This window comes from Lepisma saccharinum, chromosome 1 (assembly GCF_977018435.1).
Source record: "Lepisma saccharinum chromosome 1, izLepSacc3.1, whole genome shotgun sequence".
Taxonomy (NCBI): Eukaryota; Metazoa; Arthropoda; class Insecta; order Zygentoma; family Lepismatidae; genus Lepisma; species Lepisma saccharinum.
Genome location: NC_139229.1, coordinates 164,519,839 through 164,546,534, shown reverse-complemented (window position 1 = coordinate 164,546,534; position 26,696 = coordinate 164,519,839). Strand labels below are relative to the sequence as shown.

The following is a 26,696-nucleotide window of genomic DNA, read 5'->3' as shown; positions in this document are numbered from 1 at the left end:
GTGAAAGATGTTTATGGAAAGGAATTGATTGATGGATTGATCGAATTTCTAATCGGGACTGGACCTACAGTTTTAAGTGGGATCCGAACCACTATGTGCCTCCACCGGGAATCGAACCCATGACCCCTTGATTACAAGGCGGTGACTCTACCACTGCGCCATCGGGGAGGCCCTTACGGAAAGGAAGTAACGCGAATTCAGTTTCTATCTAGATAGGAGGCTAGAGTCTGAACTTGTAGATACCGCCAAAGTATTTATAATTCAATTTGAATTTTATGATTTACAAAGTAGTCATAATAATAATAATAATAATATAGCAATATAGCAATAGCAATAATGTAATAATAATAATGTAATAATAGCAATAATAATAACAAAAGCAACAATAATACAAGTCTAAGGTTAAGGTATGAAATCTTACTATCCCCCCCCCCGAGAAAAATCCTGCTGGCGGCCTTGGAGTGGGCATGCCCCTCAAAGCAAATAGTTTAATTCGCACAGTGCATCCACATATCCTTCGCTTTATCTCTATTTCTCTCTCTCTTTCTTCTATCTTTCGCTCTTTCTTCTCTCTCTTCCTCTATTTATCTTTTCTCCCTTCAAAGTTGTTTTTCTCTTCTCCCTTAGTGTCTCTATATCTCCCTGTCTTTGTTTCTCCACTCCCTTTCTCTTTCTATTATTCTTCCTAGTGTCTCTTTTCTTCCTTGCATGTGAGTTATTTAGCGTCGCTTTTCTATCACCTTTGAGGAATCGTGACGACAAGGATGAGCGATCGTTAGATTAAACTGATAAAGGGACATTCACCAAGAACACCCATGCCTTGGCCGGAACTCGAACACGGGAACTTCGGTAGCAAGATCGAAAGACGACCACGAAGCCTGCTCGGCCACTGAACCAGCCTCTTCAAGTTACTGTGCTCTTCTAGGTGAAATATTGATTTTATCCGAAAAAGCACTTGTTTTCAGTAACTGCTGAAACTGAGGAAACTCATTGTCGACAAGACCAAGGTAGCTGATTTTAAGCATCAATGAACAATTTCAAACCTTCCTCTTTCTTTCTCAGAAATGCTGTAAACAATCTTGGAATCATTTCGAGTTCTCTTCCTTGCCGTCAGGTAGATGTGCCTCAATCTGTTAAGAATCAAGTTTGTTGTAATGAACATGTACTTCTTCTGTACCCGCTAATGGCCTACCACCTAAAGCATCATGTGAACATCTGTTGGAACCTCTCGAGGAATCAGACCATCTTGGAAAGAAAAAATAAACCCTGATTATTTCTTTGGAGCTGCCTCGCGTGACCTCCTGCACCTTGGTGATGGAGTGCCTCGCTCCACCCTTCGAAGCGAGTTTGTGTGAAGTCGAGCGCCTGGTGTTCTCATCGTCGTGACGTGAAGAACGATAAGCTCTAATGGATTTACACAGGCCGCCGGGCGGTTGCGGATGCCAAAGACCTCCGCCTCGGTGTTGATGGAACGGAAGACATGATAAGCTCGCATCCTATCTTAAGAATTGCATCCAAGAAGTGCACCCCTCTGTGAAGCTTTATGTGATGCGAAGGTACCTTCATGTGTTGACGTACGACGGTGGAACAAAACGGAACCCACTGATATTTATCTGATGTGTCATCTCTCGTATGAGGCAAGGACGTCGTCACCGGGTGAGCGAGGGGACTATAGACCAGCGTGAATTATCCTAGCTTACCGGTGCCGTACGAAAAACTTACTTATCTGAGGGGTGGGGGGCTCACAGGCCACACATTTTTTTTATTCACTAAAATTCAAGAAACAATTTTGTTATTGAATTGCTTCTTGCTATCTTGTTTATAGAAGTTTAGTTATTTATTAATTATAATGATTACAAAAATTACCATCATTATAAAAAATAATAACCACTTATTGCATGAGCATCACGCCCATATTTTACCATTCGCTAGAACTCACAAAAACCATGCTATTTTTTTATTTATGCTTCTTTATTTATAGAGGGGCAGTTGTTTATTAATTATAATAATTACAAAAAATACATCATAACTAGAGCCCGGAAGTTCAGGCATTTATTTTCGTTAAAATAGGCAGGCAAAAAGGCATTTATAATGTGTAAAATAGGCACTAAAAATGGAAAAAAAGGCAAAATAAACCGAAAAAATGGCACATTTGGAAGTCGCTTACTTTTATATATAATTTCTGGCAACATGTTAAAATCTACATTGGGAACAGCATTTCAATTTTCTCCGTCTTGATTGCACATAACAACAAGGTGTTTTTTTAAGTTCTCAACATTCATTGATAGTCGTCTGTCAGAGAGAATGTTTTTCATAATAGAAAATGATCTTTCTACTTCGACAGAAGTTATTGGAGCATACATAGAACAAGCTAATGTAGCTGGACTCATTTTGGTAACAGCATTTTCATCTTTTAGAATATCACAAATTGTTTTCAATTGTTTCAAGTCCTTATTTGCACTCGCTACCCGTTTGCACTTTTCCGCAACAGCTGACCCCTTTTCTCCTGGCATTTCCATCATCTGCTGCATAGATTCCTCGAAGATTTTCATGGATGCTACAAGAGTCTCACCTCTTTTTTCTAGCTTTGTAATTGTCTCTGGGAATTGACCATAATGTGCAAAAATAAACGACAGTTCATTCTTCAGTTCTGAATAGCACAGGAGCTTTTCACTTCATGAAATGAAGCCACTTCATTTTCTGGATGAGCATCGATCACCTCACTGATTTTTCAAGGTTGTTAGCATAATATATAGCTGCTGATATCCAGGTTCCCCATCTTGTCAAGACTGGTTGCGGAGGAAAACTAACCTCAGGCGTAACTTCCTGAAATTTTCGGGTTCGAGAGGGAGATTTCAGAAATATCTTCTTTGTGTTCGAAATCAACCTCTCCACTTCAGCAGTCAATCATGCACAAGGAAATGTTAACCGAAAGGCAATATCCTAACTCAGCATGAAATACTTTTTTCTTACACTTTTCTCCTTCAGCAATGTTGAAACATACGTGAGTTCAATATTACTTAAATAAGGCGAAAATTATTCACGTAATAAACGGAAGAAAAATAAATGCCAACATTTAAAAAAAAAAAAAATGGTCAAATTTCATTGAAAAAGGCAGAAAAAGGCATTATAATTAAAAATAGGCAGTGGGGTCCCAAATAGGCAAAATATGCAAAATGAAAAGGCTTCTAAAACATTCGAAACAACATAAAAAACATATATCCGGAAAAATTTTATCAATATATGCAGTAAATAAAAAGAGGCATTTTGCCAAACTTCCGGGCTCTAATCATAACCAACCAATTGTACACTCTCACTAGCATGAGTGTCTCGAATAACATGATTTTAAAGATGGCGCCTGATACGCCCTCCAAGTGCATTATGCCTCCTATTTACATTATATTTGTTTTTTAACAAAACTAATACATAATATTCAAAACACCCTACGAAACAATCTAATTTATTTTCAATTTTTGACAAAAATTTTCAGTTGAAAAGTTATAAAATAGGTGGTGGGCCTAACAGCTCCCCATCCCCCTCTATTATGCTAGGGCTAACCCTAACCTACCCTTATGTTTCAGACAGCGTACATGAGAAGTTCTCATTGAATCATAAAGAAACGAAAGGATAAAGAGAGAGAAATAGAAGTTAGTCGGAAAGGAGGTGATAGAGAAACAGAGGAATAAATATGAAACGGAGGTAAAAAACAAAGGAAGAAATGACGATACAATATAAAGAATGAAGCAAAGAGAACACAAGAATGGAGAAAGAAATGGAGATATAGAAAGAAGAATGGGGAAATAGATGGAAGAAGGAGAGGGAGAGAAATTAGCGATAAGAACAGAGGAACACAGGAAGGAAGGAAGGAAATTCAGAAGTAAAAGATGGTATGTAGGAACACAGGAATGAACGTGAAAAGGACATAAAGAGAGAAAGAAAATAAGATAGAATAGAAAGAAGAGGCGACGAAGAGAGAATAAAAAGAGAGACAGAAGAAATAAAGAAGAAAAGTAAATAGTGGAAAAGGATAAAGAAATAAGCAATTTAAACTGAGGAAGAAAGAAGAGAATCAGGAAGAGAAAGAGAATTAGATTAATCAAAGAAAGAAAGATAATGAGAAAGAGAAACAGAGAGAACCGCACCCTTGATCCACCTGAACGATATTCACTGATGACGTCACTTCTTGCAGGCAATGTTTGTACTGTCTACCGTCCTAAGATGTCTCATACGAGAATAACATTTGTCTCAAGCAGGGGACAGGCGCCTAATTCGATTCAGGAGCCAGCAAAATTTATTATCGCACCGGATGGGAAAATCTCTAGCTACGTCTCGGAAGCAAGTTTCAGTGAAGTTTAACACCTAGAGCTGCAGAAAATGAGTAGAATTATCCTGCATTTTAAAGTTAGGATAACTTTTACAAAGTAGCGGTTTTATCTGCAATTTTATATTTTTTCCAATAGATGGAGCGTGAAAAACAAAGAGATATATTGTTGTCACATGGACACGACACGTTTCTTCTCGAAATAGCTTTGTACGTTTCTTTTTGTGCAATTACATTGTCTATAAAGACTATGTGAGAAAAAGTCAAGGTGGCTATAGTACGTGTAATTTATGTAAACGTAGTAATATATACGTATTACATATGTGGTTTTTATTGTATATGTAAGGAATGTAAATTAATTGTGAACGTATACTACTGTATAGTGCCTGTAGGCACTTCATGGAGACTTGAAATATACGGTATATGTCAAGTTATAATTTTCTCTCCTCTCTCTCCCAATGTCTGTGTGTGTACACACACATTCTATCTAAACTTGCCTACGAATAGATTACGTACGCACAATACATGTAGATACGGCACATCCTTACTCCCTGGAACCATGCAAGAACATACGAACATAGACAACGTGGCAGAGATTCGGAATGAGCCTCAGCCGTGAGGAATCCGATGCGAAATAGCCAAGAAAGTAGTCACGTAAAGCATGAAACGGAAAGGGGCACTTTTGAATCGTCTTTCATGTCGGCTGCAATTTTCAAAGCTTCCATTTGTTCCGGATGTAATGAAAGCGAAACAAATTCTGAAAAGCGGTTTCGCCCATCGGACAGCACGGTAGTCATACGCACATTAAATGCCGCACATGGAACGGAAGGCAGGATGTTACTTATTTCTCCCCCCCCCCTCTCCTCCTTAAAAAAGAAAATGAAATTGCAAATTGAAGGCACTTTTCTGTTTTTTTTGTTCCTCTCTCGAGCACGTTCGGGTCACGTTACAGACACGATTCTTCATCAGTTTCTTTGCACACTCTCAGTGTGTGTGTTCCAGTGCTTGCAATATAGAGTTGCTGTACACTTTCGCCGTACTTTCCCCAATGGTTATTTAGAAGTAAGTTACAGAACATGATTTGTGCGCTCTTGAAAACTCTGAAACACTTCTGTATTATCTTTGAACGTGCTCGATGCTACCTAATGTATTCATAAGAGGAAGAAGGAATGAGAGAGGGAATGAAGGACAAACAGGAATAGAGAAAGATGAGGCAGAGAAACAAAAGAGGCAACAAAGAAAAAAGAGAAAACAGGGAACGAGAAATGGATGGGAAAACAGAAGAGAAAATAAATAAATCGAAATAAAAAAGCAAGATCAAAAGAAAGAGAAAGAAGAAGAAAGGAAGAGAAATATAAACTATAATAAAGATAAGAACAGAAAATATAAGATGCAAGAAAACGAGGAAATAAGGAGAAAAAGGAGAGAAACAGACGAGACGAAAGTAAGAGAAATAAAGATGAAGAAACAAAGAAAGAGAGAAATTGAGACAAGCAAGAATAAACAGAGGGAGAGAAATAAAAAGAATCAGAGAAACAGAAGAGGGGATTAAGAAAAAGATGCACTCAATTGAGATAATGAGTGGAAGAAAGAACGAAGCAGAGGAAGAGAGAAATAAATATAGAAAGAGAGAACTTCTAGCCGTTATGGCAGAAGGCAGAGCTCACCTGAAAATGTCTTCCCACCCCTGGGCGCATGCAAACAAAATTCTCTGGCGTCGCCACCGAGTGGACGAGGGTGGACTGTGGCCCACCTCGAACTAGCCTCAGCCCACCACCTGCAGCAATAGGGAGGCCGGGAGCATTGCTCCTCCGAACCTTGGAAGAAAATCAATTATACGGGAAGTAAGATGGGGAAAACGTTCAAGTTAAACAAGGGTAACCTGACGAAAGAGAATATTCAAGATGGAATTTGTTGCAGGGAAAACAAACGCCAAATATACAGGGTGGGCGGAAAGTAACTCCCAATTTTTATTTTTTTTCCTCCTAAGATATTGAAGGTAGAAACTTACTTTTTTGTACACTTGTAGTTTATTGTATACCATTATCTTTCCTCAAGTTACAACCCAATGTGTGCTCCAGTATTTTCTAAACACTGTCTTAAACGAACAGGTACGTTTGCTACGACCTGCCACAAGAACTCAGCAGGAACACCACTTATGACCTCACGGATCTTATTCTCAAGTTTACCAAGAGTTTGAGGTTTGCTGCGATACACTTCTTCCTTAGCCCACCCCCATAAAAAAAATCACATGGGTGAGGTCTGGGCTTCGAGCTGGCCATTCTGTGGGACCTCAGCGACCTATCCAGCGTCCTGCGAAGCGCTCATGAAGCCATTGTCTAACAGTCAAGGTGTAATGGCGGGGGGGGGGACTCCATCTTGCATAAATAAGAGTTCATGTGCTTCGCTCGAACATCTCCCGCACTGTGACCACCTCTTCCTCCGATACTGAAGTCGAGGGCCTAACTGATCTCTTAATGTCCACGACACTTCCGGTAGTCATTAATTTTCTGTGGCAATTTTTAATTGTTTTTGCATCCAGAACAGCTTGCTTCCCATGTCGACCCATCCACCACCGTTGCACCTGAATTACACATTGCCACACCTCAAATCTTGATGCAATTTTGGCTCTCTCTTCAATGCTCAATCGTACTGTCATCTCTATCTTCAAGGGCACTTCAAAGGAACTTCAAAGGCTTCAGAGGATCTGGAAAAAATATGCAACAAATGGCATACTTTAATCTATAAAACAAGATAACTTTCATTGCAAAATGTACATAATTTTAATAGAAATACAAAATTAAAAATAGGGAGTTACTTTCCGCCCACCCTATACAGTTTTAAAGTCGGGTGGCTGTCACTGTCACGCCTCGGAACTCCGATCTCTCCACGTGCGACCACGGTGGCTGACGCTAAGGCAGCATCCGTTAATTGTTCAGAATTACGACGTTCTGCTTTGTGAAATACGTTGGCAGAATCAAAAGTAGGAGTTTCTTGCTTCTGTTGCGTGATATATGACGAAGAGATCGAAGAAGACTGCTTCTGCAAGAATCGCGTCATATTTTAAGAACGAAACAGCCGAATCGATCTGAAATAATAAAACAAATACTTTTGGTGTAACAGGAGCATGAACACTGGTTCACCAGCACAGCTGGAGCCCAATGGGACTGGAGAAAGGTCCACCAGGCTATACCTCGGTTTGCAAGACGACTTCTGGAGAAATGTCTGAAAGAGGTAATCGTATACATGAGCATCTCTAATTTATCATTGTTTTGTGCGTTTTCTCTTGTATCCAAGGAGATAGAAGTTCGAAAGTAGCTTAAATGGTTTCCAGGGCCGGCCCTAAGTGCGTGCGTGCAGGGCCTAGGGGTGTAGTGTCGAGTTTTGTATTTGGTTGAACGATTGGGTGAATTTGAAAATTAAGGTTTGTTCTAACCTAAAATAGGATAACAAAATTATTCGTCTTGTTGGCGGAACGTTTCCTTACTAACCCAAATAATTATTTAAGAAATTGTTGTTCTCATTAGAAGGTTTCATGGATTGATTGAATTAGGTTATTATCCGTAGCTTTTCTGCCACTTTTTGCGAATCGCGACGGTGGGGATGAATGATGATACGATGAGATGGATGATCCTATCCTGGCTGCAAGGCCAGGTGGCAGAACCTCGTTAGTCTGCAAAACGCAGTCCAGATTGTACTACGTGGAAGAGAAGTTGACATTTGGTTGCCTTCAGGAAAGCATACCCACTCATTACAAGAGAAATACGTCGAAGCTAAGAATTATATTTTTACAAAACTATAGGTATACGTTAACATTGAATTGGTAGGTAATGTGATTGGTATTTGCTCCCCCTGCAGAAACACGTGCTTGTAATTGTGCCTCTGTACCTGCCAACCGAAACAATCTTTATGAGAATTGTTCAGAATCATTTAGAACAGAGCATGAATTAAGTATAGGCAAAGTTAAAGGAAACATAAATTGGTAGCAAGTGATGGATATAGTATAGAGGAAGAAATATGTAAAGGACGTGAGGAAAGAAAGAAGGGAGTTGGAAGGATATAAGGATGAAAGGAAAGATGAGAAACAAAGAAATGAGAGAAAATGGAGGAAAGAAGTGCTAACAGAGGTAGAGTGAAAGGAAATTGAACAGAAAGAAGATGGGAACGAGGCAAACGAAAAAAGAGAATGAAAAATGGAAATACGAAGAAAGATTCCCCGAAGTAGAATCCATCTAAAAATATCCACATTTGAACCTACCTGAAAGAAATTACGACTGCATCACTGTTAGAAATATGTAAGAGAAAAGCTGTAGTGATGGGTGCGATAGTGATTAGCGAATATTCATTACAAAATAGCAAACAATTTTTTTAAAAAAAAATAAAGATGCTAAGTTTCTAAAGCTATCGGACTACACCAACTCCTCTAAATACCAAATAAACTTGCATTCTCAGTGAACCGCTCCAACACGTGATGGGGGGAAAAAGAGGATCAAGCTACGTACGAGTGTAATAACGGACAGTTCAGGTTTTCGTATTACAATTAACCACATGCCATGAGGAGCAGCCCTGCCCTCTCTGATTACAATACGGAACTTTGACACTGCCCGGGAGTCCCGCTATCTTTGCTAATTGCGACGGCACCCCACAAGACCACATTTCTCCGACGCCAGAAGACTAGCAGCCCTCCCATTAACTGCATGCCAAGTGCAAATGATGCATCCACAATTATACTGCCCCATATTTCCTTCTCCTTTCCTTGCCATCAGATAATAAGAAATAGTGCAAGAAAGAAATCAAGTGTGTAATTTCTTAAGATTACGTTGTTCCAGTAAAGTTAATCAACGTTATGGTTTTCTTGGTGAATTCTGTAAGAATGTATTGCACTTAAGGTAAATGGGTACCTGTGAAGTTACCAGCGTTTCAGTATGTGTCAAAGTAAATTGGACCAACAACTCTTTGTTTCCGATCAACTGAAACTAAGATTTCCTATATCTAAGGATGGTAAAATTATGCATTTTTCAAAATAACATAAGTACATAATTCTCTAAGTGTTAGTGACAGTGATTCTACATTAGCATGGAATATTAATTGTACAGTATCCGTTGTCTAGTGCTTTAATCTATACTTATTCTAACACTACGTCTTGAGAGAACACATCTCCTCTCGTCTTAAGGTGAAATTTCTTTCCCTGGTGGTGGGAATCGAACATACCACAGACCTGTGATTTTTACTACAAATCAGTTGCGATTTTCTAGAGAATGACGATCCCTCTTTCTCAATTGATTAAAACAGAGAAGTCTAAAACTCCGTAAATTAACTTTGTCAGCCTTGGCCATAAAACTGATCCTGTGTTCTAACGATATATTGAGTGAGATATACTCGTAAAACCAGAAATCTTATGTTGGAGCGGATAAGATACGAACGATATTCATGGCCGCCTCGGCTTCTGGTAGTTGGAGGACCCGTTCATCTCCGTCGATTTCCACACCCCCGTCCACCCTGTCCAGGAACGCCAGGTCCTCGATGGTCAGACCTCCCAGGACCGGTGTTTACACGTTCGCCGGCGGTGGCATCATCATCATCGTTGCATCATTGTAACTGCGGGAGAAGAATGGCCTTCGTTTAATGACAAGACATCGTTATGAGGGACGATTGTTAGTGCTATGAACAATCCTCATCTTCACAGTCAATCTATTGATGAAGGAATTGATGTTTCTACTTTTATGCTCCCAATTCCTTCATCACGCTACACTAAAGAGAAGTGCAAGAAGTTCGTCATAATTTGTTTTAGTCCATTCACACACATACACATATAAGCTAATTGAGACTGGCTTATATTCTCAAGTGGAATCCGAGATGATAAAATCTACCTTCATCAGAAATCTAACACATTCATTGATTGATTGAATTGAATTGTTGTTTTAAGTCAACTTTATGCACAGAAAGGCTAATCGGGACCGGACACACAGTTTAAAGTGGGATCCGAACCACTATGTGCCTCCAACGGGTATCGAACGCGGGACCCCTTGATTACAAGGCGACAACGCTAACAAGTTCATTAGAAGCCTCTAAATTGAATTATTGTTTTAAGTTCACTTAATGCACATGTGGGTTAATCAACGGGACTGGCCCTACAGTTTTAAGTAGGATCCGAATCATTGTGCAATGTACCTTCGCCGGGTATCAAACCCAGGACCCCTTGATTATACGGCGACGGCGTTACTACTACGCGATCGGGGAAGTCCCTACAAGCCTCTAAAGAAACAGAAATTCTATGTAAAAATAATATGATTTCTTATTATAAGAAAAGAACAATAAGGTCTCAATCTTATTTCGTTATGTAACGTCGGTCATATCTTCGTCGACATTACGTATGCCGTGCGGATAGAGTAATTGCCAGAGGACATGGCGAATTTACCGTTGCAGCATTTGTGTGAATTGGTTACCAGAGAAACCTTCGCAAAAACTGGACGGTCTGGACCGTCAAATGTGCATCCTATCGCAAGTTCTGGTGACGTAATCATACTTTGTATTCAGTGCACTAACATTACACTTAAACCGGGGATCAAATATTCTCTGAAGTTGATTCGGGTGTTCCGCACTGCCAACCCAGTGTGTGTAATTATCAGTTACCGGCCTTGTGGCTTGTAATCATTCTGAGAGTAAATTACGAATGTGAAATGTCATAATACCGCCCAGTAGACACTGGGTCGTTGAATCTATGCAAGCTGGAAAGAGTTTAAAGATATTTTGTTTTTGTTTGTTGTTATGTGGTTATTTAATGTTGTTTATCTTCCTATTTGGATTACTGACAATTAGAATATAAGATGATTAGCCCTCCGTCATGCGCGTCCTCATAGCAGCACAAATGTCCAGCATGCGGCACTCAGTGCCGCCTCATCAAAACCAACGTTTTTTTACGTGAATTGTAGATGCAAATCGAGGGGAAATATACATGAACGCAAACATGTCCATTTCGGACATTTTTATTAGCTATTAGAAGAAAATTAAACAAAAATGACAGTGTGTCATACAATTACAAGCTTAGACTCTTGAAGCATATGCACCAAAATATTTTTCTAAAAGTAATTACAACTTTTTCATATAATGCAGGCACTAAAAAGTGAACTCTCCATTCACAAAAATATGAAAGTATTTTCCAAAAATTTTCAACGATTTTTTCAAAAAATTTCAACGTATTTTTTCAAATTTTTTAACGTATTATTCAAAACGAATTGAAATCCAAAATTCTCTGTCAAAATCTCTCTGACTCGCAGAAAAAACAATCGAATGTTGAAAACACACCTCGAAAGAACGACAGAAAAGAGACGCCAATACCTCTAAGTTTTCGGGGAAATAGTGAGGATAAGTTACCTGGTGCTTTCCCGACCATTATTGCGCTGGGAAGGAAAATAATTCAAAATTCTAAAAAAAGGCGGCACTCAGTGCGCCGCGTAGTGTTGCCCACGGGACAAGACGAGACAGCCTTTCAAAAATTCGAGACGAGACGAGATTGACCATGTGTCATAAGACAAACGAATATTTTCGAGACGAGACAGCATTTCCACGAGACTCCACGAGACGAGACAGGCGAAAGTCTCGTCTCGTGGGCAACACTAGCGCCGCGCGGGTTACGGAGTGTTAGATGAAAAAAATGGGATTGGGTCCCAAAGCAAACGGCGATGCGATGACGGTGCTCTGAGTAAGACAATATCAAAAGGAACTCAACATAGCGGCAAAGTAAGCAATTAAAGTTTATTTTAAACTGTGACCACTTGGGAAGATATCCCGGCCTTACCTAGATTGATTTCTTCCTTGTTTTTTTTTTTTAAAGATCCATCCCTCCCAGTTACTTTAGGATACTTAAGAATAAGAGGGGACATAACTAAGGCATCATACAAGTCGATAGGAGAAACTGGAGAAAGTATGGGTTGAAATTGACTGTCATCTTGATGTGTATGGGGTGGACATACAGGAGAACTTAAATTCTTAGATATCTTAAATTTTCACTTGATGGATCTACCTCTTTTCATTTATATAAATATATACTTCTTTTACAAGAGACTTTAGAGTTGTCGACAATATTTTGAATAACCATGTATATTACAGCAACAAAATAGTTCAAACTTTAGTCGATAACGAATTTTCGAAAATTCTGACCAGCTACGGCCAGTACGTTGTAAAACCTCACAATGGCAATTTCTTTCAAATTTTACAGATTTTTCGGAAACTTTTAATCGTATGTTGCTTGTCAAATTAAATTATTCAGTATCGTACAGGGCCAATAGGACCAATAATGTGAGCAAACATGTGGCTGTCACGCATATCAAGGTATCACGTGAAACGTACACCCAATCAAATAATGTTATTTTTGCAACTTTAAAGATTTAAATTAAAAAATTTCGATCAAGAAGTGCAAAGGTAAATTTAGCACCAAAGTGGTCATCCATTTTTTAAAAATAAATTAGGGCACGGTTTCTGAAAATTTTGAGAGTGCAAGATGTGTGAAATGAAGATTTTTCATTGAAATATCTGTGCAAAAACTACGTATATAATTGTTATGATTTATTGGAACAAGAAACAGACTTTTATGTTCACCAATACTGTTTTGTCTAACGTAAATCTATAATTGTTTACGGAGTTTCATAATTATACACCTAACGACTATATTTCTGAATAAATCTTTCAAGATTCATTAACTCCATATTAAAATGTGTGTACTGCTAAATTAATCTTTCAGCTTTTCTTTCTTTAAATCACTTCAGAGATAGTAGTATTGTGTCCAGACATCTATGGTCAGTAAAGATAACCAATCTTAACAAATTTTGCTACAATCGTGGTAAATCCAATACCTTTACTTGTACAATCTCTACGATTGATATTGTTGACACTTTCACCTTCATTCAGGTGTTTGTAAGGTTTTTCTCCAATTTAAAAGCCTTCTTCAAATAACCTATTCCTAGAATCTGTTGGTACAACAATGATGTCATGGAAATGTTACACAAGATATTTTAACTTTAATGAATCCATTTAAGCGAACTATCAAAATGCTCACTTTCTCTTGCTCTGATTGGTTGTTCTTTTGCCAGGCGCTCTAATAATGTCTAAAAGGAAATATATCAAAGTTCCACTCTTGGATTCAGGAATCTAGCTCGGAGAACTTCCTAGCTGTCCATGTTCGAGGCAGCTTTTGCCCTTTGAATTGAATGAAGATAAATTCCTCATCTCTTCTCATGAGTCGATATACACTTACTAGACCCACGTGTTCAGCTTCGAAAATAGCAGTTTGAGTGGAGAATGCTGAGGGGAAATTCGCACGTGTATGCAATGCTCTTAAGGTCTTGGATGCGCCGCCCTTAGCAAGTTGTCGAACTGCTTTATTACCTAGCTCCTTGCCTAAGGAGGCGAAGAACACTTTATTTCGGAGAAGAAAAGGAAAATCGAGAAGAACGTGCATTTCGCATATCTATACATACATTCTAAAGGCGGACAATGTTGACTTTGCAAAACTAGAACTCAAATTTGTTGTTTTAAATCGTGATGTCTACGTCGCACCCAAAAATCTGAAAATGTTGAGCAGTTCATTTGGGTTAATCAGTAATGCTGTGAAGAGAAGTTAGTGGTGTCAATGGAAAAGCTGACAATTATGTGTGGTGGGCTGCCAAATGTATTACATCCCAAAATCCAATACCTTTACTTGACTGTGGAATTACACACAGTCCTTGAAGGTTCTTGACATCCCTCAGAAATATACTTCAGCATTGTCCACCCACTTCAGTTTGGGGCTTCCCATGGTCGATCTACCTTATTAGTCAAAAATATATATTTGAATGGCTTATTGCAGAAAGGGACCTGAGTCACATTTTTGAGGTATCGGAGTTAATTTTTTCATCTCCACTGTGTCTAGCACCATACTGCAGCGGGGTGCATTGAGGGTTGCAAAATTAACTATTCATTATGTTGAATATTTGAGCCAACAACGGCACATTTCTTTCTTACACTATTAATATTATACGATTTTTCATTGTTTTTCTCAGAATTGTGCAAAAGTGACTCAGGTCCCTTTCTGCAATAAGCCATTCATTTACATAATAAGTTACATATACCGTTAAATAAAATTATCTTCAAATTCATTTCGAAATGTTTCTTCTCTGACGAGGAGCCGTTTCTGTAACCGAGCACGTAGAATAGTCGACTCACGATTTATCTACAGAACGTTCCAGGTTCGAATCCCGGCCTGGGCATGGGTGTTTCTTGTGAGTGTCCCTTCACTAATTTTATCATATTATCACTTACAGGTATCTTCGTGATTAGAAAAAAGTGGCAAAAAAGAGAAGTAAATTAAATCAACCTTTGTAATTGTCGCTTCCGTCTAATTATCCTTATTGTCGTGATTAGCCGACTTCGGAAGAAAAGCCACGAATACAAAAATTGTCTGGTGTAGGTTGAGGAAGGGGCAGAGTTATTTGGTGAAAAATCGTCTGCATTTCCTATTTCTATTTACGTCACTTTTCTACCTATTGGGGTAATCGCAACAATTCGGATGAATGATGAAGTAATGAAACAGAAGGTCCTGAAACCCATAAATTCTAATGGGTTCTATTGATTTCCGTAACTGGGCCGGAACCTTTTTTCTCGCACAATTTAAATTCGATGCAAGTTGCGTATTGTTTCATTTTAATACTGAACCATATTTAAATTGATCCGGAAAAAGGGTTCCGGGACCGAATTGAAACACTTTAATGATAAAAAAAAGTTATTTACGGTCCCGAACCCATTTACGCTTTCTGATTTTCTCTCCCGGACCGGAATTGAATTTACTAACAATTCCTGGACCTTCAACAACCCTGGTAGCTCATCCGTCATGGAAGTCCGGTAAGTGTCTTCACAAAAGACAACCAAATGTAAACCAATGCGGTAGCAGCACTGTCATACCGTATGTATGGGCGGTGACGTCTTCGAAGTCCAATTAGCGGATTCCGCAAGAGTTGCCGTCGGAAACCGAAAAATGACGACGAAACAAAGCTGGAAAGTGGGGGGGGGGGGGTAAAGCATTTACGACACCGCAATCTCACGAACGGGAAGTCGAGCGAGCGTGTCGCTCCGAATGGAGCCAAATGAAGCGGGCAACGCCAGGGCAATTTCCGCCACGCGGACACGAATTCACGCACGCGTAAATTGACGTCCTCGCAAAGGAGCTGGCCAACCGAAACTCCCTCCTTACGTCACCGCTGCGAGTGATGAATGGCGGAGCGGGAAGGAGCCTCGACTCGGTTTACGAACCATTTCACCTCGGACCGATCCCCGCTGCGTTGTTCCCAGCACGCGGCCCTTAAGCAGCAATTAATCCCTCTTAATTCAATCGCACGTGAAGATGCTCCTCCTTGCTCCCTGGGATCGCTTCGTTGGATACAATGCGCCGTCGATTGCTTGGGTGAGCGTATTGGAGCCAATCAACGGTGGCTCTGTAATGAATAGGTTTCTGCGGTCCCTGATTGATGGTGGGTGGCCCTTAGACTGCGTGATGGATTTCAATGAACGGTTGGAGAGTTAAGGAATTTGAAGAGCTAGCAGCCCAAATAATCAATGATATCATATCAAATCATTAGAGTTAACAATATAATTTGGTATATTCAGTGGTGACGATTGGGTTTCAAAACTAGAGGAGCAAAGGCAAAGTGCCAAAACTGGGAGGCAAGGTCAATTTACTTTCCCTTGTTAGAGTTGACGAGATGTATCTTTGCGGGTGGCCTTGGCTACTCCGCGCAGTGTGTGAGAGAGATACTTTTATGTAGTTGCCACCTACTCGCCCTTTGGGTGATCGACAGCAAGGACAGAACGCAAGGATAATGACGCGCAGCCAGTAGCTCCTCCCCCTTGCTACTGCGCAGCCGGGCTCGGGAAGGGTTCACCCACAAAGATACAGCTCGTCAACTATAGATAAGGTTTAGCATAGTGCGGGGGCAACTGGGTATACGATTATTGAAGATGCTGGAAGATTTGGACATTCTCTCTCTCCCCCCCTCTTTTTCTCCTTTGTTTTTGCTTGAGTTTTGTTTAAAGTCCACTTTATGCACAGATAGGCTACTCGGGACTGAGCCTACAGTTTAAAGTGGGATTCGAATCACTGTGTGCTTCCGCCGAAAATAAAATTGTGTTGTATATTTTCGGTATAGATAAACAAAATATTATATATTTACCGAGGCCGTTGATCAGACTTCTGAGTAGTGTTGCCCACGGGACGAGACGGGACAGGCTTTTAAAAATTCGAGACGAGACGAGATTGATCATGTGTCCCGAGACAAACTAATATTTTCGAGACGAGACAGCATTTCACAGCATTTCCACGAGACGAGACAGGCCAAAGTCTCGTCTCGTGGGCAACACTACTTCTGAGGTTAGATTCCCGACTAGGAATCTATGTATTCATCGTCCCCATCATCATTCATCCATCTCGGCGCCATTAACTTAGAAAAAATGAACATTATTAACAAGTTACAAGTTTTTAAAAATTTAGATTGAAACTGGTCCTATCGTCAGTGATTTGAAAATAAAACCCATCTCGATCGTCACTGTAATACCGTGTAGGCTATGTATTTGTAATAATTCCTGTATTAATTTTAATTGAAACTTCTATCTTCACAGTAATATAATTTATGTATTTATAGCAATTACTTCATCACTTTATAAACAACAAAAGTTTCTGCAAACGCAGGAATGTATTTATAACAATTCTAAACAAAGTTTCCAACTTAGTGGAGTATTGTAGTTAACGAGCCGAAGTGACACAAGCCCCGCAAAGGTTAACTTCCGACAGCAAAACACTTCCGTTGCATGTCAGCTGTCCTTCAGTGCCTTAACATGCACACTCACTTTCCGCAAAAGCGATTTCTTCACGCGAGAAGGTTCACATACCGAGAGCCCAATGAAGCATACTTGCTTACACACAAGTCTACACTCCGATGTGTGTTGCAACCGGCTTGATTCTTCTTTCCTTTTGGAAGGGAAGAAGAAGTTCAGTGTCCTGAAGGTGTCTTAATTGAGCACGCGTCCTTTCGCCGTTAGCAGGTGGGAGAAGTGTTCCGGAAGAAAACCTTGCTCTCCCTTTTCATGGCACTCCTCACCACATGCATGCTGGTGTCAAACCTTGCAGCTTTCGTGTATCGCAGAAAGTAACTCCTGAAAATAAGTTCTTTACTGCACATATAAGCTAGTGGACCAAGTGGAGTCACTTGACAACCTCCTAGAATGTGGAACACTTGATTTGTCTTTCTTTCTGTAGATTTTGGCTCGTTCGGTGGCCGAGGACATTCACTCAGAGAATGCATATTTTTTGATGATGCACTTAAACGTTTCGTCTGAGCTACATAAACTCTGTAGCTCAGACCAAACGTTTAAGTGCATCATCCGAAAAGATGCAGGAAGGTGCATCAAGGAACATCAAATGATGTATTGCAGTGCATCTCGACTGAAAATAAATCCTCACTTGTATCAAATGATGCACATTGGTGTTTCTTTCACGACATACAAAAATGCACCCAAATGCATCAAATGTGAATGTGATTCTTTGAAGAAGCCATAAAACACAATTTAGTGCATCAATCGATGCATTCTGTTGCATCAATCGATATGATGCATTTAGTTTTCTGTGTTGAGTGGTCGTTTCGATCTGAACATCGGAGTTCTCGGGTTTAAGTCCCTGCCATACCATGAGTGTTCCCAGTGTTCTTTCATGAATTTACATCAAATCATCGCTCATCCTCATCATCATGATCGATGGGTTGATTTGATGTATTTTACTTCGCTTTTCTGCCACTTTTAGCTAATTGCAAGATGAGGATGAAATTATTGAAGGGACGCACACAAGGAACACCCATGCCCAAGACTGGATTCGAATCCGGGACCACTAACAATCGCTAACAACTCCGCCACGGAGGTCGGTTCTCATCGTCACGATTAGCCAAAAGTAGCAAAGAAACGACGCTAAATAACAAACATACAGTTTAACCAATATAAGAATGCCTCTGGCAAACTCGAAAACTAAAATGCACAATCATTTGTTTTCTCTCTCTCTCTTTCCCTTCTCTCGTGCCTGTGAGCCCTGCGACTGCAGCCACACAGGACCTTTCCTATCCTGGACAAGCCGTATATACAAATACAAGTTTCACTGGATTTTTGGCTTCCTTCCTGTGTCTTAGAATACATTTCTCCTTGCTTTCTCTCTCTCTCTCTCTCGCTCTTTTTCTTTATTTCTTTCTCTCTCTTTTTCTTCATTTCGTCTGTCTGTCTCTCTCTCTCTTTCTTTCTTTCTTTCTCTCTCTCTTCTCTCTTGCTGTTTATTTCTTTTAATATTTTTTCTCTTTCCATTGCAATTTTATTTTCCCTCTCAACCATATTTTATTTTTATCTCTTTCTAGTTTATTTTCTCTCTCTCTCCCCGTCTGCATCTCTCAATCATTTCTATTTGACGATGAGTCGAGAATGTGTCACAACTCATAACACTGCTTTTGTATTTTGATGCCCCCCCCCCCTCCCGTTCTTTTACCTTTCTTTTTAGCAAATTTTCTTTTTCAATCGAAAAGCCAATCATACAATGTTGTTTTTTCAAATTTCCCACCCAAGCCGAAAATTTAATATTTTCTCTAGAGAAAAAAAAAAACTTTCGTTCTAGGTAATCGCTACGATCGTACATTGCTGTGAAAATGTTTGCCTAATAAGCACATTATCAGATCTTTTGATTCGCATTAACTTAGTATTGGTATCTTCTGTGTTTTTCCTTAGGAATCAATCACCTTTCTTGGTTAATTCCCGCCCTTCGTCTTCTGAAGTCACGCTAAATACTTTCGTTGTTAGGTTTAGGGCTCTTGGCATTAATACACTGCAATTTTTGAGACGTCACAAGTCGAAGGGCGGGGCTGGACTAAGAAGGTGCTTCAGAAGTGTCCTATATAAGTGAGACCCAGTTTTCTTAGTCTTACTTAACCACTTCGGTGGCCTACCGTGTTGACTACCACTGGTCGTCACAAGAGATGTTCAAGTGTAGCCGGGGCAAGTGTCTTCCTTTAGGAGTGTATTTTTCAATTGATCACAATTTTTCATCATCGTTGCAATTAGTCAAAATAATGCAGAAAACATGGAAAGCAAGAAAAATACAAATTTTAGTTCTGCTCTCTCACAATTCCAAATGGCTCTCTTACACTTGGAAGGTAGAATTTTTTAAGAAAAATGCACATCAACGCATTGAGTACCGTCACGTCTGTTTTCCGGCTATTTATATTCCAGAATTCACTTGTATAAAAGGTGGTGGCAGATTTATTATTACTTGTAAAATTTAACTTCGTCCTCTATAGGATATATTTGGCCTGCAGATTTATCAACGAAAATGTGTTGTCTAACGTGTTGTCCTTCCCGCGCCAGTGACGGTCCAACAGTTTCTTGCAATGAGAGGGAAAGACGAAATCGAGGGGTGAATGGAAAAGAAAGAAGTGCCGACGCACACGCTGATCTCACGTTGTGGTTTAAACCTAACGTTATTTATATTTATCCAAAGAAACTCGTCTTGTAAAGTTTTACTGGTAAAAGTCAGTGTGCTGCACCTACAAATGTAGTTTATTCGTTTGTCTGTTTTTAAAGTTCACTTTATGATCAGGTAGGTTAATCGGGACTGGATCTACAGCTTAAAGTTGTCTGAATCAGGGTGCAATGTGCCTCCACAGGGAATTGCACCTAGGACCCCTTGAGTAAAAGGGGACAGAGTTACCACACGCTTTAAGGGAGGCTCTTAGCTTATTCGGAACATGGGGTTAGGATGCCATTTTTAACTGTAAGTCCAGTCACGATTAGCCTCTCTGATCATCAAATGGACTGAAAGCAAACTTTGACAACAACGTGGTTTCTTCAATTGAAGATCAACGCTCATTAAGAGTTGGGAGGACAACAGGTCGGAAATCTAACTAGGAAACCTTTGATTGCAAGGCTACAACGCTGGTCTTGGGTCGTCAGCCACTACTATTTACAGAAAGAAATGGGTAAAAGTCGCCAGTCTTTTTTCGAATGATTATTTGAGAACTAGATCTTTTAAAATTCCAGCTAGAGATTTCAGGGACTATCTTGTTGTGTTTGAATTAGTTGTTGTCTAATTATATGTAAAACTTCCGTGAAACGAATCTAACTACTTGTTTATAAGCACATCGAAGAGGCCAAAGCTACGTAGTAATTGCGCATATCTTGGCACAGAACCTTTCTTTATATACAAATTGATGCATAATATTCTGATGATGGCACCTGTCCAGAGAGGGCGCCACAGGCACTTGGAAAAAACAACTGCAAATTTAACTGATCTTCCGCTATTCAGAACTCATGAACAGGAATTTTAATTAAAAATAAACATATTTTCGTTGCCACAGAATGAAGTTTCCGAGTTACCTTTGTCCATGCGAGCAATGCTTTTTTATATATAAAATCTCAAGTATTAATTATTTTAGAAACAGGTGTTATAGGTATTATGTGGTTTGCATATACAGTAATGTTAAAATTATTCTTAGGGTGTGATTGGTTTGTTCTATGCAGGTAGTAGGGTGGAATTAGGATATTACCCGAAAGCAGTGGGGTAAAGACAGTATATTTCCCTTTGTAGATAAGGTTTAACATAATGCGTGGGCAAAAGTTGCGAAAATTGGGGGGAGGCAATGCCCCCTCGCCCACCCTAATCGCCGCCACTGCCCGGAAGTAATTACTAAAGAAATTATCTGTGGAGGTGTTGTTCATCTACTTCAGGGCAAGTTATAGCCAGAATGCTAAAACCGTACGCCTTGGACAAATCTAGATATCTATGGAACAATAATAGACGAAATAGGCTTTCCCATGAATATTATGAAGAACACAACCTTTTTCAAAAGGTTGTTTCTCATTCATGAATGTAACAGTAACTGGAATGTGTTACATTTCAATGTATGAAGGTATAATATAAATGTCCATAAGGATAGGCCTAACGAGGCGGGCGCAAGAGGGACACTACCCCCCCCCCAAATGTTCAGGTTTATGAAAATATACATGTAATGGTACTTTTGTTAACCTCCTGAAATCTGATAGAGTATAGTAACAAAATTGTTATGATTTTGGAAATGTAACCGTTACTTATCAAAATAGTTCTGTATGATATTTTTATTGGCTTGAAAACTTTTTTAATTCTGTCCCTTCCCGCAAGTTAAGCTCCAAGTTAGATTCTGCTCCCCAAAGTTAGGTCCGAAACTATACCTATGAAAATTACAAAAAAAGCATGAGAATATTGCGATATTAAAGATAAGGAGGCACTAAAATACGTATTGCCTTTAACGACCGACCACACTTACAGAGATGGACGCTCACCATCGAAATATTCACTGACCTATAGGGTGTCCGTGAACGAGTAGTTCCAGACTCTGGAACACACTGAAGGAATCAGAATAAAGTGGAACTCTGCAAAGTGCGAACTTGACCATAGTACAGCGCCTTTAGTATTGCATAAAGTTCTGCCGTGTAGATGGAACAAGGAGAAAGTAAGGTAAAGCTGTGACTGCGCGAGTTGACAACAAGGCACAACCCATTGATTCAACCGATATGGGCCGACCCATATAAAAAACAATAATAAGAAAAACATAGGTGTGTGTGCCTTTGGGAGAGAAGTTAGGTAATTCCTAAGCGAGGAAAGACTGAAAAAGCGGAGGGTTCCAAGAAGACCGCTTTGATAGTACTGAGGATCTCGTCTGCAGGAACAAACAAGAGTAGCCTTTGTGGCCTTGAGGCACGAGGATGAAGACGGTACACAGTCAACCTTCTCTCGTCAGAGACTGTGGTGAGATAGATGGGATGCCATCGAGCACAAGTGGTGCCAATAATGAATAATAAGTTGCTTTGTAGAGATAACGAAGACTCGAAATCCATAAACAAGTAGACGATTGGACCGGTTCGAAATGCACCGGAACACAGACGAATACCAGCACGATGAACAGCGTTGTGGATGCGGAGTTCAGAAGGACGAGCAGAGGAATCCACAATGAGCTTCGACCTAAAGAGAGAATAATAAAGTCGAAAGAGAACAATGTAATCAACATCCCAAGATATGTGACTTAACACGTCGATAAGATTGAAAACTCGAAGCTTCAGCTGACAGAGATGAGATTGTCAGGACCCGAAATCAGCCGAAGGCTTGCATCACAATATTGGAGAAGTACAACCTTAGTGACAATGAAGTTCGACCAGTCACAAATATAGGAGTGCGTTGTGAAAGAAGGAGAACACATGCATATGTTGAACATATTGTATTCAGCAGGCTACATGGAACAAAGGAAAACACAAATTTCCGCTGCAAGGCAGCAATGTATGGTGTCCACACGAAATAAAACATTTTCTTCCATCTACACGTGACATGGAAGTTCGACCACTGTTAGAGGGGATCCTGTTTACCATGGTGTGACGTCGCCCCGTCGGCGAATAACTGTGGCAATGTGTCGGGGCATGCTGCGGACGAGTCGTTCAAGGTATTCCACATAGATGCGGTGCCATTCCTCCTGCAGGCAGGCGATAAGAGCAGCCACTGTCGTGGGCCCCCTCTGTTGCACACGTCGCTTAAGAACACGCCACACATTCTCAATGGGCGAGAGGTCGGGACTCGATGGTGGCCATGGCAGAGTTCGTACGTGATGGCGAGTCAACCATTCTCTTGTCAGCCGCGCTGTATGAGGCCTGGCATTGTCGTGTTGAAAGATGAGACGCCGCCTGTGGAACAGGTGCCTTCGCACTGTGGGAAGATGCCGCTCCAGTATGCGTGTATAGGCGTGTGCATTCACAATGCCCTCACAGACGTGTAGTGGGCCAACCCCAGATGCCGTCATGCATCCCCATACCATCACTGACGCAGGTTTCTGTACCCGACGTGCATAACATTTTGCTTCATTCTGTTCCTCCTTCCGACAAATGACTGTTTTCCGTATTTTCCCGTACACAACATTTAAAATGGATTCGTCCGTCCACAAAACCCTGTTCCACTGCCGAAATGTCCATCTCCGGTACATTCGTGCCCACCGTAGTCGATTGCCTTTGTTCAACATGGAAAGGAAGGGTTTACGTTTCGCCTTGTACACTCGGTAACCGCATCGCTGTAGGTAACGGCGAATGGTTCTGGTTGACACTTCAAAGTGAAAACGTTCTCGAGTCCACAGTCGTAATTCGGCCACAGAAACATGATTGTTGGTCTGGATATAGCGCCTAAATATCCGTAGGTCACGCACGCTCAGCAGGCGTTTTCGACCGGGGGCCTTACCTGGCTCTGTAGTACCCGTATTTTGGTGGTGTTTGATGATGCAGTGGACGGTTGACTTGGGTAAGTTCAGTTGGCGCCCTATTTCCCGTTCACTGAGTCCATCCCGTTGCAACTCCACCACTCTTCTCCTCACGGTGTTGTCAATAGGTTTGCCCCTGGCCATGGTGATGATGCACTGCGGTTCCTCGGTGCACAGCACGCGCTTATATACGGCGGACTCCCTTATCGTGTCCGTGACGTCATGCTTCCGTCGAATGCGCCACTATCTGGAATTTCCGTATGGGTCTGGTGCCTGGTCGAAGTTCAATGTCACGCGTATTGTTCCCCGTTTTCGTTCTTTACGTGACCTTGGGTGCAACATGCTGGGATCACGATTCTTGCCTGCTCACACGCCTCCTCTTACACACATGCGTCACTTCTGCGGGTCACCCATTCCACCACCTATGCCTCTGTGCATTTAATCACGTATTCCTTTCTGGTCGAACTTCATTGTCACCAAGGTTGTACTATCCACGATGAAATGTTTTCGAATGGATTGAGAAGTTCAAAAACTGTCGGACAAGTGTCAAGCTCGAAGGAGGGGCAGAATGATCATTTATATCCACTACTCACATGGAAGAGGTCCATACCATGATTCTAACCCACAAGTAACTAACGATGTATGGGAAACCATCTGCATATTAATCCTGTATACTGTGATGCAAGCCTTTGGTAGATTTCAGTTCTTGATACACCTTCAGACCACAAAAGAGATATTAGGGGAGAGTTGTACAGTACCAGCCACCTTAAGCTTATGGAATATAACTGATAAAGAATTAAGAGATAGTCGGATTGAACATAGTAATATGATACCTCAATGCATACTTTAAGGAACACGGGTTTAATTTCTCTGAAATGTTTTCAGAACTACAAGATAGGTATATACAAAAAAACGAAAAGCTGAATTTTCAATGAGTGGAAAAATTGTCGTCCACTATCGGCCAGTCAATATTTTAATTTTAGGTGGTGGTAACTATTGATAAATGCTTCAGTTTTATGAAGAAACTGTAAACTATGTGTACAACGGTATGGTAGTTAACAAATGTGGAAATAAACTCCGTTAAAGCAGAGTTGAAATCACATTTTTACAATAGTCACAAAAATACAGAATATTTTCTTGGTCTACGCATTCAACATGTGCCAAACTCCACATTCGATACACTGAGTCCAATCTTCCTCAAAGGACTCTAGACAAATTATGCATTTTGCAGTTTCTACAGTTCTCTTCTTTGTCTTCTTATTTACTGAGGGGCATAAACGTCCAAGTCCATATACGAAAGTAATGGTTTATCCATTTCGTCATCAAACGTCTTCTTAAATCAACCCATCTGAGGTGTCAGGTCCACATCCATACCACGTTGAATTGCTCTCAATCTATCTCCTAACGTGCTTTTTGGTAAACAAAATATTGCTGCTGATTGTCTTGCTGTCATTTTGTTTGTCATTACCTCATTTACCGCCTCTTTCATTGCCTCTTCAGTCCAATTACCTGTTTTGTTGCCCTCCTCGTCTGCCATCTTACTCTCAAAACAAAAGCAAACAGGAGTGCAGTACGTGCGTACAAAATTCTGTGTGGTCGATACTGGACGACACTTTGCTGGCCGAGACTGTACGATCATTAGGTGGTAACAAAAGTTCCGATTACACTTTGTTTATAATCAATTTGCTAAACTATTTACAGATTTTCGTATCCTTATAGAATATCGATAAACTGAATCTGACAATGAAATCAGACACTTACCTCGAACATGAATACCTGGGCCCTAGAAATAACTTCTCTCACGCAGCCACTTCACTCTTCACAGTAACACAGGCACAGCTCTCACAATATTGCGTGAAAGCGGTTGAGCCCGAACTATAGCGCACGCGGATACATACCCTTCCCTCCTACTCCCGTGAAACTACTGCTGTGTAGCGTCAAATGTCCGAACTAGCAATTGGCCGATACTGTAGGACGGTCGGTACTGTACGACTCTCCCCTACTGATCGCTGTCCTTCTTTGGTACTGATGGAGGGTGCGGCCATTTTTACCCTGTAAAACAACAAGAAAATAAAAATGGTTGTGAAGGTCAAATATACACTAAACACATGTCGAATACACACTCCATTGACATGCCCGCTCAGAAAGCAGCATGGTCAACATATAGAAAATTACCACAAACTGCAGATACTTATTGATCGACCCTCGTATGTAGAATGATTTCCCCAAGCTTCTATTTTTTGGCATGTTGGATTTGAGTTTTACTTGCACTGGGGAACATTTCTGGGGGGAAAAGCCTCTTCTTTAGAATTTAATTCCGGGTGGTTGGAGCAAAAGTTTAGCTAATTCCATCCCATAACTAATGTATTTCCTTAAAATATATATATACGATCAAGGGCTTGTTTTTAAGCAGAGTGTGAATAATAAGCTGTCAACACAACTGAATCTAGGAAGGCAACTACCAAACGCTGTACTTACGAAACAACCATCATTGTCGATGCTACTTGAGGAGTGCTGAATAGTGACCATGGAATACCGCGTTTACAAAATTGATACACCTACAATGTATTTATTGTTTAGGAAATTGAGGTTCGTGAGAAAATGGCGAAATTCACTGTAGTCAGGAAGAAAGACCAAATAAAATGGAATGATTACTTATTGAGAATTGTTAAAGTTACCTTTAATTATGTCACAAGTGTAAGAATTTTGCCTTCTTAGTACATTTATGGACATCAGTCTCGTTAGAAATATTATTAAAATCAGATGCTTGATCATAAGAGAGATGTTTTGTGGTGGCAGTGGAATTGCCATTTAGAATTCAACAAAGCATAAATAGTCTTGGTCTTTTCTTTTCCAGGAAGCAGAATGCGGAGTGCGTTGGTGCTGGGCGCCATGTTGCTGGTGTGTGTGGCGCCAAGATGCAGAGCGGCAAATTGGAAACGAGGCAACAGTAAGTGTCAGCTTTTTAGAAATATGTGTTCATACATTGTAAATCCTCAATTGTAAAATTTTCTCACACAGTGCGAAGTGAAAAGATAATTACAGTCCCACCCAAA

The 26,696-nt window shown here is 40.4% G+C and overlaps 1 protein-coding gene across 3 annotated transcripts in view; it reads left to right on the top strand.

The window, feature by feature from the left end:
• Nucleotides 1-26,696, top strand: part of Sb (serine proteinase stubble) — a 324,909-nt gene that overhangs the window by 210,395 nt on the left and 87,818 nt on the right. For all 3 annotated transcript variants that reach the window (XM_083141973.1, XM_083141956.1, XM_083141963.1), the window contains one exon: nt 26,498-26,590. In XM_083141973.1, the coding sequence (XP_082998099.1) occupies nt 26,506-26,590 (85 nt within the window). In that variant the 5' untranslated portion in view covers nt 26,498-26,505. The remainder of the gene's footprint in view (nt 1-26,497; nt 26,591-26,696) is intronic.